This window comes from Eschrichtius robustus, chromosome 16 (genome assembly GCF_028021215.1).
Source record: "Eschrichtius robustus isolate mEscRob2 chromosome 16, mEscRob2.pri, whole genome shotgun sequence".
Lineage (NCBI taxonomy): Eukaryota > Metazoa > Chordata > Mammalia > Artiodactyla > Eschrichtiidae > Eschrichtius > Eschrichtius robustus.
This window is the reverse complement of record NC_090839.1, coordinates 33,799,279-33,814,393: the sequence shown is the minus strand read 5'-3', so window position 1 is coordinate 33,814,393 and position 15,115 is coordinate 33,799,279. Positions and strand designations below refer to the sequence as shown.

At 44.9% G+C, this 15,115-nt stretch overlaps 1 protein-coding gene across 1 annotated transcript in view; it reads left to right on the top strand.

Annotated features, from left to right (window-relative positions):
• The window catches only part of SLC23A2 (solute carrier family 23 member 2), a 141,393-nt gene extending 127,145 nt beyond the window's left edge, over positions 1-14,248 (top strand). The window contains exons 12-16 of the mRNA XM_068565940.1: positions 759-864; positions 6,262-6,391; positions 7,075-7,212; positions 8,075-8,170; positions 9,755-14,248. Coding sequence (XP_068422041.1) covers positions 759-864; positions 6,262-6,391; positions 7,075-7,212; positions 8,075-8,170; positions 9,755-9,987 — 703 coding nt within the window. The 3' untranslated portion in view covers positions 9,988-14,248. The remainder of the gene's footprint in view (positions 1-758; positions 865-6,261; positions 6,392-7,074; positions 7,213-8,074; positions 8,171-9,754) is intronic.
• The last annotated feature ends 867 nt before the right edge of the window (positions 14,249-15,115 follow it).

Below are 15,115 nucleotides of genomic sequence, written 5' to 3'. Positions count from 1 at the left end.
AATTCATATAGAGAGAGACAAGAGCAGGAATAAATGAAGTCTGTAGAATCTAGAGGTTTATGAGCTGTGGAGTTTATATTCTCAGCACATCTGGTCTTTAGTTTCTGGATGCTGGGGGCAAATTGGGCCCTGTGGAAGCTGCAGAGAAGAGAAAATAGCCCAGATCATTCCGCCTTTCCCAGCCAGCTGCCACCCTTCCAGAAGGGATTGTGTGTGATGAGATCCAAAGGGCTGGTGTCTTAGCATCTCTTCCATTGGTTCTGTTGGGGTTTAGAGTCCTGGTTTTTCTGTTTTTCTCTAATGGAGTTATTGCATATGAGTAAATTACTTATATACTGATTCTTTTAAAAGTTTTAATGTTTACAAAATTACAAAGCATTTCCTTTCTGATAAAACTATATAGTAATAGGAAAGGAGTCAAATCAATGGATGACCCATGTTTGTCTTAGATTCCAACAAATGACTTTATATTTCTGGCTAAAATCTTTTAACTTGGAATAATTTTTAAACATTTGTGTCTGATGTGTGGTTCAGAGATGTGCTTCTCAAAGTTGAATGAGCATGGAGAATCCTGTTAAAATGCAGGTCTTCGGATCTGGGGTGGGGCCTGAGAGTCTGCATTGCTAACCCCTCCTGGGGAGTGTGGAGGCTACAGGTCTGTGGGCCCTGCCTTTGGGCCACAACCATTTAGAGTGTATTTCAGAGTATTTCTCCCATGGAATGAATGTTTTTCTTTCCCCCATTCCTTTACGTTTTAGGGGGATTTTCGTGGAGGGTCTCTCCTGTGTTCTCGATGGCATATTTGGTACTGGGAATGGCTCTACTTCATCCAGTCCCAACATTGGAGTTTTGGGAATTACTAAGGTACAAATATTTTTCTAATTAAATGGTTGGGCCTCAAAATGTTGATCCATTTCATTGATTGGTCTGGCCACTGTGAGTTCCAAAAGGATGGCCTCCAATTCCGAGATCATCTTCTTCCCCATCTCTTATTTTTTCATTGATGGGTTTTTGGAATGCTGATAGAGGTCTCTTTCGCCTTGACTGACCTGGGTAGGCAGGCATCAGGTGCTATTCCTTCATACATTCCACAAATTTTTATTAAGCACTGACCCTTTGCCAGGCTACTGTTCTAGGCACTTGGGATACATCAGTGAATAAAAAAGAGAAATATCCCCATCGTCTATGGAGTTTAGATTCTAACAGAGGAAGACAAGCAATAAATAGTAAGCATAATAAGTATGACAGAAATATGGGGCAGGGTGGGGGATCAGGAGGGTAAGTGTTAAATCGGGTAGTCAGGCTAAGCCGCGTTGAGAAGATGACTTTGAGCAAAGACCTGACGAAGCTGAGGGAGGGAACTGTGCAGGTACCTGGGGAGGGGCATTCATTCCGGCAGGGCAACCGCCAGTGCAAAGCCTATCACAGGAGCAGGCTGGCACCCTGCAGATGAGCAAGGAGGCCAGTGGGGCAGGAAGCAGAGAGGGGAGTGGGCGTCGGCCTGGTAGGAGCAGGTGAGGTTCTTGGGGTAGCTGAGGGCCAGGTGCTGCAGCCCTACAGGCGGCCAGGGGCCGAGTGGAAGTGGGGGCCGCAGGGTGTGGCTCCATCTGATTTTTTTTTTTTTTTTTAAAGAATCACTATGGCTGCTATGATGAAAGTAGAACATGGTGGGCGGGAGAGAGGATAGAAACAGGAGACCAGTTAGGAGATGGCACTAGTTCTAGATGAGAAATTATATTACTCATTACAAATAAATCAATCTTACAGTAACACAGTTTTCAGAGTGCAGCAGCATCATTCTTCTCTTTCAGATGAAATCTGTTGTGGAGTTAGTGGCAGAACAGACCACAGCGAGTCACTCAGGTTGAAGCAGTGCCTGGGTCTGAAGTCCTCCCCACTTGTCTCTCCTCCCCACCCCACTCCAAACACAGACACCACAGTCCAGCTTCAGTAAAAAGGAGGCTGCTTCTCGGCCTTTCAAATTTACTAGCAAATAAATTTTATATCCCAGTTGCTTTGGGCCAAAGCTTGCTGTTTGCCCAGGGTGTTGAGGAATGCAGCTCGGCCCTGGCCATTGTGTGTTGCGCAGCTAGACACCGTTAGAACTGGTTCACCGTCTAGGGTGGCCTGCGTGAGTCAGAGGTCTTCCTCCTGAACTTGAGAACTTGGGGGTGGGCTGGAGCCTTCTAGAACTGTTTGACCTCTCTAAAATTAGAAATCCTTCTCCAGCCCTCTGCAAGATTATATAACCAGATAAAAAGAAACCAAATACGTAGTTTGGTTAATTATAACTGCAAATCCAAGTGAGAGGGAGCAGGGCATGCATTGTGCAAGCCTGACATGCTGGTTGGTTTCCTGTAAGTTGGCCAGGCCATCACAGAGCTCAGCCTCAGGTGTGCTGGTGGCCCCACCTGCTGCCTGTTGCTCCTGGCACATGACATGTGAGGGCTGCCTGATGGGCACTTCCTCCAGGATGCCTGGGTTCTATTGCTGCCCATGGTGAGAGCAGATGCTGAGCACACAGAGCTAAGGGAAGGGTCAAATGGGCACCAAATGGGGCATAAGCCACTCACTCTTTAGCCAGTTTGCTGCCATGAACCTGTAGACATATAACTAATCCAAAATAACAGAGTAGTAAAATTATTATAGATGGAGGGACTCTTGGGGAAACAGTTTAACAAGCCAGCTCCCTTTCTGCACCTTTTTAAAACACATCATCACATAATTTAACCAAGGTCACTGTAGGGAGTAAGTAGTGCTGTCACTAAGGTTCCTTCTAAAACTTGACTGAGCTGGTTTGGGGAATAATTATCTTTATTATAATTTGGATGGTGCTAGCTTATTCTGAAAAGGCACCCTGCCCGCATTTTTTAATTGAGCCAATTGATCTTACCTCGGAATCCCTTTGGACCCACTTACCCTAGGTGAAGGTCTTATCCATTTGAGAGCAGTATCAGCCCTGGAATTGGTTTCCATTGCCCTGACTCACAAGGGGGTATAATTGAGCCATCTACACAGATGCCTTGGGGTGGGGAAGTAGGACTTGCACCAGAAACTTCTCTGTGGCCTGAGCCATGTGGCTGATGGAAGATTCCTGCCCAGGAAAAAGGAAGCACAAGGTTATAGGCAGTATTCTGCCTCTTGTCCAGCTGAAGGACTTGGGACAGTCATTTTTCTGATTAGAACTGAGATCTGAAATCTGACAATTCTAGATCTAGATCCGTGTTGTCTAATGTGGTAGTCAGTAGCCCCATGTGGCTGGTGGCTGCCAAAGGAAAGCACAGATACAGAACGTTTCCATCACTGTATGAAATTCTTCCAGACAGCACTGTCTGGACCATTGTCTCAGACTTCCAGAACAAATAGAAAGAGGGTCATCTGTGGCTCTTGCGGAGAATCTACCTCCATTTCCTGGCAACTCCACTGTTTGCTATCCTTCATCCAGTTATGGCGTTCCATGTACAGACATGGACATTCTAACTATTTGATCAGAGTTGAGGCTGCCTACCCCATTGTGTTTTCTGAAGTTCTGAGGGTTGGATGGGTTGGATTCCATGTGCAGGACTTCTCTGCTGAGTGTGTTCCAGTGTCTGTCCCACAGAGAAGGGCAGCATGGCATGGTAGGGAGGTGGCTGCTTTGGATCCAGCCCTGGCTCCATCACATTCTCCTAAAGTGACCACGGGCAAGTTACGTCACCTCTCTGAGTTTCTATACCCTTGTCTATAAAGATAGCTTGCAAGGTTTTGGAATTAATAACTTGACGTAAAGCACCTAGCATGGGTTAAATAAGCAAAATAGAGATACTGTTATATGATATTTAGCCCTAAGTTTATTTCTAGGAAGAGTAAACACCATCTTCCCTGGCTGAACTGTCTCTTTGATGGTATCCAGAGGGAGGTCATTTCTTCTCTGCAGCATACCACCCTGTTGAACACTTTGGAAAGTCAGAAATGCAGTGTTGATTTTTCAATGGCCCTAGGCAAAGCCACAGTTCAGGAAGGAGATCAGAAGGGAGTCTGGGAGGTGATTCCAGGGAGTGGAGAAAGGAGATGTGAAGGCTCCATGTAAGTACCAGCAGGGCAGGGATTTTAGGGCTGTGTCTCTGGTGTTTGGAACAGAAATGTATAATAGGCACTCAGTTAATGTTTGTTGAACAGAAGAATGGCTAACTTGCTGCTTTTTTTGGACAGCATCTAAGGCAGATCAGCCTTCCTTGAATGGTTTTCATAAGAGATTTATTGTTTCAGGCATCCCTAGGGCCAGCTCAGCCCTCCCCCCTGCACACCTAACAGGGCTGACCCTGCTGGGAGGTGGATCCCTCTGTCTGGTTGCTCTTTCTCTTACTCATGCCTCAAGACCATCTCCAGGGAACCCTCCCCAACTTTTCAGAGTTATCTCCTCCCACTGGACTCCCACGCAACATAACAATTGCAACAGTACAATTATTTGATCATAAGCTTGTGACTTACTCATCTTTGTATCCATCACCACCCCCCATCCCAGTTTCCCAAGTGCTGGTCACGTAGTAGGTCCTTGAAAATGCTGAAAAACAAGCTATTTGTAAATGAAAGCCTTCCTAATCATGTGTTACAGCCAAGCGTAAGTAATTTTTGCTCCGTTTGCCAGTTTGCATGACCTTTTCACTGCTCCCCTGCACATAGTGGTGGTATAATGGGAGGAACTGTAAGTTGGAGTAATGGACGCTAGGCTCCAGTGTCAGCTGTGACTGATTCTAGCTGGACAGCTCAGTGAAAGATTCAATTCTTATTCTGAACTTGACCCTTGGGCACATTGAGAAGCTGTTGGAAGGTCCAGCCCAGCATCATCCAGGAGAGCAGTGCAGTAGTGGAAATGTTCTGTACCTGCACTATCCCCTGTGGGAGCCCCCAGCCACACATGCCTACTGAGCACTTGAAATGTGGCTAGTACAACTGACGGACTGACTTTTACACTTCATTTCATTTTAGTTACTTAAAATTTAAGTAGCCATCTTCTATTCACTGTAAGTCATACATAAAGCCCTGTGGGCACTATTCCATTTCTGGAACCTCTTTTATCCAGTTTATGTCCTCAGGATGTTTTCCTGGGAGAGGCAACACAGAGTAGGGGCCAACAGTGCAGGATTCTTGAGCCCAGTGCTAGCTCCATCTCTCGCTACCTGGGTGACAGTGGACTAGATGGACGCTTCTAGAAGGCAGAGATCAAGCTTAACCAATAAAGTTGGGACCACATGGGAAATGCTTTACATGGTGCCGCAGAAGTCCAGAGTTGGGGAAGCCAAGCCTTGGAATCAAAGAAGGCTTTGCAGAAGAGGTAGCATTGGGGTAGTATTTTGAAAGATGTGTCTGAGAACTGGCCAGAAGGGGGATGAGAACCCGAAGACTTAGGCAGGGGACTGACCTCCCAAATCACAATGTTAAAGAGGTCACTCCATCGTAGTGGGGAGGACATGTGGGCAGAGGAAAGGCCAGAGGCAGCAAGTTCAGGTGGGAGGCTGTCAAATAACCTAATGCTTCCCAGGTGCAGTTCAGACTATTTTACATGCATCTCATTTAATCCTCAAAGCAGAAGCACACCGTTCATTGTTACGGAGATGAGGATCCTGCCACCCAGAGAGGCTAATGCCTGTCTCATAGTTAGAGGTGGAGCAGAGACAGGAGCCAGGCAGCTCCTGCACTCTTTGGTCTCCAGGCTGTGCCACCTCTAATGAGTAATACACCAGGAGGAAAAGTAGTTCCAGAAATGTTTGGGGGTTTTGTCTGATTTGCCAGAACCCAGAAGAGAAGCAGGGGCCAAGTGTAGTTTTTGCATTTTGCATTTGAGACACTAGAAGATCGTCCTGGCCAGTGACTGTGGGCATTAGAAACCCAGGACCAGAGCGCAGGAGCAGGTGCACACTGAGGTGACATTGCCCAGGGCTCGGAGATGCAAAGGCTGAGCCCCAGGGTCCCCGTAGTCAAGGAGAGCAGAACAGTCAGCTTCTGGCAAGAACCGGATGGGATGGAAACAAGGAAAGGTGGTGGTGATCTTTTTACTCTAGTTGTGTTTATAGTAATATTTATGTGTTTAGAGTATTGAGTACTCTAATTGAGTATCCTCATTGTGAAATGAGACTGAACCCTCTTAACTAAAAGTTTTAAGAGTAATCCAGATTTTGCCTGTGGGTTTTGTCACATTTTCCCACGGGGCCTGAGTAGTTGTGTGTGCTGCTGGAGAGCCTCGAGGTGAACGCCTTTCTCTGCCCTCTGTGTGTCCCACAGGTTGGCAGTCGTCGGGTGATACAGTACGGCGCAGCACTCATGCTCGCATTAGGCATGATTGGAAAGTTCAGCGCCCTCTTCGCCTCGCTCCCGGATCCTGTGCTTGGCGCCCTCTTCTGTACTCTCTTTGGTAAAATTCCATTTCCTTGATAGCCGGCTTCCTTCTCAGGCTCCTTTTCTTTCTTCACATTTGCTAAGGAATCCCTTCAGTGAGATTGAAGGTAACGATAAATTTCTTTTTTAAAATACAAAAGGACATACCTTAAAAACATATAAACACATATCACTTTCTGGGTTGAATTGATGTTAAAGGTAGAATAATTGAGCTAGGAAAAATCAAATTAAATTTTATTCCCTCTAATTGCCATTTCTAATTGATTTAAACTCAGATATCTTCCCCTCTGGGCCATTTAAAACTGACCATTTTTACGATGGGACTCGATCTCTGTGCCATTCAACTGTAGTAGTCAGGGACTTGATATTTGGGTGCATTTCCCAATGTAATTGAAATTGTTTGAATCAAGTTTTTGAGGGAGAACCAATGTCCTTAGTTTTCTGCCTGGTCTAAAAAAAGCATAGTGGGATGTTTATGCCCCTTATTTAGGCCCAAATAGTGCCTAGGCCGAGGGTCATTTGGATCAGAGACCCAGGTTGTCACATTTTGGTCCCTGTCCTGTCACTACACAGGTCTGCCAACCTGGTTCTGATGGGACCGAGAAAGGACATTGTAGGGAGTCTGTCTTCGACAGTGTATCTATCATCCATGCCATAGGTGAGATAATGGAACATGTGGTCTAATGTTTTTCTCTCCAGGAATGATCACAGCTGTTGGACTGTCTAACCTGCAGTTCATTGATTTAAATTCTTCCCGGAACCTCTTTGTGCTTGGATTTTCAATCTTCTTTGGGCTTGTCCTTCCAAGTTACCTCAGACAGAACCCTCTCGTCACAGGTAGGAAAAACAGGCCTTGAATCTTGTGGGGAGGTTGGAACCACAGCCAGCAGTTCACAAACAGCTCACCACCAGTTGGAGGGGACTTTGGAACTTCAGGAATCATTCTGATGAATGTTCATCTATGTTTTTCATTTAAATCCCACTTGGCCGAAGCTTATCTGGAAGCCCTTTGCACTCCTAACCACCTGTTTTCCATAGCAGGTGAACCATTTTACATTCCCACCAGGTATGTGGGACACAGTGATTTCTATTTCTCCATATTCTCACCAAACCAAACACGTGTTATTTTTCTGTTGGGGATCATTATATTTTTAAATATAGAAAGTGTGTGAACTTCTGTCTTAATATATCTCATTCATGTGATAACATCTTTAGAAATAAAGTTGCTCCTAATTAAAAGAAGCTAAGCACTAATTAGTAACCCAGAATTCTAAAGCCCTTCATTTGATTGCTGACTCCACAAATATTTTTGTTGTCTTGTTATTCACTTTGTAAAATTTTCAGCCTTACAACAGCCATCTTTTATATTGATTTTTTTTTTAATCTGCAAACAACACCCCCCTCCACCCCCAAAGTCTTCATAGTTCATTACAGGTTGAACTTCACTCTATTAGATTTATCTTCTGTGAACCATTGTTAGGAATTTTCCTTATGGAGATAACTTTTGATTATTGTTGAAAGCATTCATAGTAGTTTAACATGTTACTGGCAAAAATTTATCTACACATGCATAGCAGAAATTTACACTTTAATGCACTGTATTGACGGACTGGCAATTAGTGTCCACCCCAGTGTTCCTTTCTAAGTCAAGGGCAGGCCTATTCTGACTGGCAGTGACCAGTTGCTATGTCATTTTCAGGGATAACAGGAATCGATCAAGTGTTGAATGTTCTTCTCACAACTGCTATGTTTGTAGGAGGCTGTGTGGCTTTTATTTTGGATAACACCATCCCAGGTATGTGGTATATATCAAACATGCTTATTACATACGTAATTACATACTTTTTTTTTGCCAAATAAATATGGGAAGCAGGAAGAGTGAATCAGTTCAAAGCAATCACTGGTTAAAACTGTCTTTTCTAAAGTGGTTAAGATGACACTTTCAGCCACCTTTCATGAATCACTTTTTTGCTAATAAACTTAGTTTTTTTTTTTCCTTCTTGCTGAATTACATTTAAGAAAAAGCAAATGAATTCCTTGCATATGGTGAAGTGGCAGCGGGATGCCTTAAGCGTGCTCCAGCTGCCTGCCCTTCTGCTCAGCCTTGCCTGGAGCTCTGCAGTTTGGCTTTTGTTGACTTGTTCACACACTCCTGAGCCAACTGCTACCAGTGGGCAGCACTTCTCCTCCTTGTGGAGCCTGTCCTTTAAATGAGTCATTCCAGAGGCAGACCACTGCCAGGACCAGTGCCTGAGAGATGTATGGAGTCCGCTCTCTCTGCAACACCCATAGCCCTTGTTTCACAGCTGGTGCATTCTATGCCAGGTGCCGGGTGATGGACTAGGATATGATGTGGGCCCTGCCTTGGGGCCTTCCCAGCTTCCTAGAGGAGGCTGCTTTGTATCGTTGTAAAGTGCTGCCATGGATGCACTAGTAGATTCATCCACTGTCAAGGAAGGATGATGTTTATTCTTGAGCTTTGAAGGTTTTATTGAGATTTTGCCCGTAACCTACCTCCAAAAAGCCTCAATCAAGAAGAGGTTACTAGGGGAGCGAGGGGTGAACACATCTGGCAGAAGGAATCACACACATGAATAGGTGGAAGGTGTTAGATTTGTGGGAGGCCAGTAACATCCTCTTTCTCTCCTAAGTCAGCACTAAGTGAGAGAGAGACAAAGGAGTCAGGCAGATGGAAATTAAAGTCAGTTTTATTAATGAAATGCCCATGGGAGGGCATAGCTTATATGTGAGAGGTTCCTAAGCCCTGCACCATAGAGTCAAGCTCACCACCCAGGCTCAGGCAGAGAAGTACATTGTTAGGGCTCCCATGTAGCTAAAAGCAGGTGCCAGTGCTCCTCTCTGCACTGGAAAGATTTTTGAAAAGGAGTCCAGGAGTTGCTGAACCCTGTCGGTCCAGATCTTTCTCCCTGACTCATCTGTCAGGGTACAGAATTGCCAGGAGTGTTATGCCAGTGGCAGTTCATCCTCAGAGGAGCACAACAAGTGGGGAATATGTGACAAATACACGCCCCACCCACTGAAATGGAGCAAAACAGTATAAAAAGTGATATGTCTGGATGAGTGGTGGGTGGGTGTGCAATGACCAAGTGGTGAAGGCATTGTGAGTTGTAATTATGACTCTGGGCCCCATTTTGCAAGATCAGATTGGCGTTTTAGAGAGAAGTGGTTGTTTTGAGGGATTAGTGATTCTTAGATTTCTGGATTGGGCATCGGCTACTCCTCAAGTGTTCTTTTCTGTCATCCCATTCCTTTCAATCTATGAGGTAGCAGCAGTGGAGAATCTCAATTCTTGGTAGAACTATTTAACTAAACATTCCATTGTTCTGTTTTTGTTTTGTTGTGTGTGTGTGTTCCACAGGTACTCCAGAGGAGAGGGGAATCAGGAAATGGAAGAAGGGCGTGGGCAAAGGGAGCAAGTCTCTTGATGGCATGGAATCCTACGACTTGCCATTTGGCATGAACACTATTAAAAAATACAGATGTTTCAGCTACTTACCCATCAGCCCAACCTTTGCAGGCTACACATGGAAAGGCCTCAGGAAGAGCGCTAACAGCCGGAGTTCAGATGAAGACTCGCAGGCCACAGTATAGCCGTAGCTCGCCCTGTGGCCCAGCCGCAGTGAGGCATGAACCTGTAGTTCCTTGCTGAGTAACAAGCAGTAACATATATGTCTGTAGATCTGCAGTTACATTGTCCACCCCAGAGCTAAGACAGATTACAAGTAGCTTTTTTGTTGTGGGTTGTGATCCTGCCTAATATGGTGTCTCACCTATCTTTTTATTTAAGCCCTTGACCCTTTGCCCTTGAGAGCATCCATTGCTGGTCATGGTCACTGAATTTGAAGTTCCTGTCCTCCTGTGGGAGTGGATGCTTGAAGCCCACAGCGATTCCTTGTTTTCAGTCCCCTTCTAACACCCTGTGCTAGCTTTCTTACAGGCCACCTCCAGGGTCCAGGGGCTTTCTGTGCTTGGAAGCACCAGGACCTTCACCTGCAAAGACCTCCTCTGGTCAAGGGGCACCAGTATCCTTGCATTGTCAAATGAGATTCTGTGTTCCCTGATACTCCTGTAGGAGGTGGCTGCTGGCCAGTTGAAAACAGTGACATGCTTACCCTGTGCCCAAATCTGTGCATGGGTAAAGTCTGTACAGATATAATTAAAATGGAAATTGGGGGATTGGACGGGAAGGGAAGGTACCTTGAAATCAGTATCTGATTCTCAACTGCACTTTCTTGGTGCCACCCTGGCCCAAGCTGGGCCAGCACATCTCATATTGGCCTCTTTTTTTTTTTACTAGTAGCTGAGACACTCTATCTGGCATTTATCACTCCTGGCTGGTTTGACGGGTATAGAGTGCCCATGAGGGCACCAAGCAGGTGTTTATGGGGGTCTTGGTTCTGCTGACATGTGGATGTCAGTTATTGTTGTGTGTATCTATTATTACAAGATTTTATTCCTATTTAATGTTATTTACTATAGATTTTTGAAATCAGTGTTTTTCCATGTGACCCTCTTACCTTACATACCTATTACTTGTCCCTCACCTCCTATCCCCCATTAAGAAAGGAACCAGCATTTGTAAAGCTGTTGACACCATCAGGGAAGCTTGTTGTCCTGGCTCTTAAAGGCCAGTAACCATTATTGTGGTTGTGTTTTGTATTGCTTGATACCATGAAAGTGTAAATACATAATGCTTAATCTATTTATCAAAACTGACTACTGGACCAGAGCCCAGAAACCATGGGTTAAGTTATACGTGAATTTGTTTTGTGAAGAAGGGAAGCTGCGGCAGGTGACAAACAGCCGCCATATTGAATGGTGCGGCCTCCCGGTAAATTAATCACTGCAGTTCTATTGCCATTCATATCTGGCAGTTAAGGCTTAAGGAGACTTTCTGTGAGTTGCCATGTTGAATGTCCACTGGATTTTGATTTTGCAGAGGGGAAGATTAGATCCCCTGGCCAAATGCTGCCTTTCCTGTTTAAGTTATTGTTGAAGGTAGTAAGAAGAGCAGCTGGCAGGCCCCCTCTGTTGAATTCTAATTAATAATATTAAATTGTTTCTGACAAAAATAACTTTTATTGAATTTGGCTTGAAATTTTCAATCAAGGGAAAATCTTGAGTGACCTTGTTTCTTGAGGTAGTGCTTCTTAAGTAGTTACCTGGTTGTTTACCAGGCAGTGAGCACATGGCTCTTGGCAGCCTTGTGTCCACATGGTGAACTTCCTGCCCCCGCAGCTGGCTCAGCTCACCACACTGGGATGTCTTTGGCAGCATTATTGTGTCACTACAGCCTCCTTGACCCCTGTAATGTTTGGGGCTTTAAGGCCTATTCTGGCAAGAACACTTCAGAGCCACTGCATTGTTTTGCCAAGACCTTATTGCAGATTAAGTGAAGAACTTAGATTCTAAATTTAAATTTGTATGGTATGTTCTTTTTGAAGTGTATTTGGTGCATATTTACTTTAGAAGCACACTGGTTAAGTGATTTTCATCTGTTTGACTTGGTAAGCCCTCGAGGCTGACAGCCCTAGTTGTCCCCTTAGTTGCTTAGTTCCTTCTATTTGTATTTTGCTCAGCATCTCCAATTTCTCTCCTCTGAACAATGGGGAAAATTGTAAAACATCCCAGAGATTGCAGTATTCTAGCTCTCTAGATGAGCAGAAGGACCAAATATCCAAATGAAAGCCTCTGAACCATTGGTAATTCAGGAACAAGTTCCTTTCAGCTTAACTTGACCCAGGTATCTTCCCTCCCAGTGGGTAACACTCAGGGCATGTGCTTCAGATGTCTAGGAACCCTCTCCCTTCTGAAAACTCTCCTGGGCCGGGCTTATTGAGAGGTTTCAGATCTGCTGGTCTGGGGGGATATTTTCCGTAAGCCTTCAAATGTGCAAAGAAGCCCTGTGCCCACACCTCCTATTGGAAAAAGAGGGTTTTCGCCCTTCTTGTTCCATTGGGGCCAACTTAGATTCTCTGTCCAAGGTTGGGGGAAGGGGACAGGAGATTAAGAAGTGTCCCCTGGCCAGCAGATACGCCACAGAATGAGTCTGTAGTTGAAAGAAAAATATATTCATCTGCTTCTTGTGTTTAAGCACACACCTGAAGGGGAGGTTTTGGGGGACACAGTGGCCATGCACAGTCTGTGCCTGTGCACCTCCCACTTGCATTGCTAGGGCCACATACCCGCTATGCATTGGCCAATAGAATGTTTTAGGATATTTTGGATGTGAATGTCCTTGGGCAGGGCATTCACCCTCCAATTCCCACGTGAATACCTACCCACTGTTTTCACATTTACATTGGTGATCCTGATGTGGAAAGTAGAAACTTACAAATAGGACAGCAGATGCTGCAATATCACTGTGGCGGCAAGGGCGAACCCACCACTGGTTTTGATAAAATATCTAAATGGTTCACAATGGGAAGTGGCTCCAGTCTTTGTAGGCAATTTTCATTCTCATTCTCACTAGGGAATTAAACATAGATTCATTGATACAGAATCTTTCTTAAGATGGTTTCAAATGTTAGATTGTAGTAAGTTTCTTGTGATTGATCAAGGCAAGGGAAGTGGCTTAACCATGGGTCCTTATGGTTTCCCGTTTTCATGGTAACAAATTCACACACAGGATTTGCTTCATACTGTAGAATACTGGCTTTCATGATGACAACCTGGTTTATGCATGAATATTACAGTATTTCCATATAGTAAAATAACATTTCTACCCAGGATAATAGTCACAGTTTTCCAGGGAGGGAATGATAATTTTCATGACAATGTCATGTGATGATAGAATTTCTCCATTGATGAATCTTTCGTATGTGTGTATACTTTATTTACCCATGCATATATTTTATGACCATGAGCTAAGTTGTTATTTCTTTAATTCATGTCTCTGCTGAAATATTGGTACTAGCAACTTAGACTTGAAGTTGGCAACTATAATCTTCCATAATATCGATGCCACAAGAGTGGTCAGGCCAGATAGGAGACGAACAAGGAGCTGTGGCGGAAGCCTCATCCCAGAACCTGTCTGGCACAAAGAAAGGCAGCATCCTGCACACTCACCCCCACGGCTTGGGGTGGATGCTCAGCTGCAGGCAGCAGGCCTGGCGTGACTGTTGCTGCCCCCTGGTGTGCTCACCCAGCTGTGCCCCCTGGACACCGTGGCAGCCTGAGCTCTCACAGGGCCCACTTCTCCAGGGAGCCACTGTTGGCTTTGGGGAAACCCCTGGGGCCTCACATGCCATGCGTGTTGTGCTCTGTCCCCTTATGATTTTGACACAGAGAATAGGATCTCCCCCACCCTCCACCCTTCCCGCAGTCACAACTGGAGTAGTGCAAGAAGATTGCCCGTTTTTGCCAGCGTTCAGCATCTGCCCGTGGACCTGTGAAGCACGTTAGCGCAGAGGATCCCTTTTCAGCAGCCTCCACACATTCCTGTCCTTTTAGTCTGTTCTTGACTGTGCCTCGTCTTCACTCTACACTAGTAACATCCAGCCTCCTTAGAATTGCTCTCTGTGTGTTTCCCAACACTTAGGACACCCTTCCCAGTGGTGCCGTCTTACTGACAGTCAAGTTAATACCCTTTTTGTTCGTTCGTAACAACCTTTGTTTGACATGTTAATAAATTTCTGACTGTTCTTAAAACAGTGGGGAATGCCTATATTTTCCTTAAGTTTTTGTGACTGACTTTGGCTATATACCTTTCTGGGATTTTGTTTGTTTTTTATTTTGCATACTGAGGGTATTTGGGGTGGGGTTGTTTTTTGAGATGTCTAATTCTTTTATGGAGTTTTTAAAAAGAATTTTCATATTGTTTTTCTAACATGGCTTCATTAAACGTTTAAGTATTTTAAAAATATGTAATATTTGGACCAGATGTTGTGAATAATAGTAGAGATAAAGCTATTTTATTCTGTATTTTTAAAACTGTTCCGTACAAATAAAAGCTCTCCTGGACACCGTTCTGCTGTTCACGTACCTTCTTTGGCTGGTCTTTAAAGAAACCTGTCATTATTTAAAAGTCATCACTTAGGGGAGGGAACTCGACTAGTAAAAATTTTAGTTCAACAAGTTCACCTTTGTTAGATACCTCGAAGACTCAAAGGAGGAAAGCAGTTGCTGAAGTATCATTGGCCCCCACAGCTAGAGAACCACGGTGGGCTCCTTGGCAGGATGCCCAAGGGGGAAGGGAGACCTTGGTTAGAGGATGCACTCATGCTGGACTTTGGCATGAAATTATGAGTCTCTTAGTAAGTTAGTGACATCTGGAGGCTGGAGACCTTTTAGGGACCAGAAAGGCTGTCGTGTCCACACAGTGGAATCAAAGGCTCCCAGAGCAGTCTTGGCCCCTTCAGGCCAACTGTTTAGGCTGGGACGGGAAATGCTGAGGTGTGGGTGCCAGAAAAAGCTCAGAGCCAAGCCTGAGAGCAGCTGGTGACAGCTCATTCAATCAGAGGCGTGGCTCCTGGTGGGGTATGAAGACAAGTCCAGAAGTGTGTTATTGGTGTGTTTCTTAATTTAGAACAAACTTAGAGCTCCTCCATCCCCATCTCTATCCCTGGTTTGTCTCTGGCAGTTTCAGCCATAGTTACCACCACAGCCACACCCATAGGGTGTTCAACCTGCTGCTTCCTGTTCCCAGTATCCTGACCTATGAGCCACTGCTAGGCATCCAGTTACAAGGTGATAATGTCTTACCTTACACTATATACAT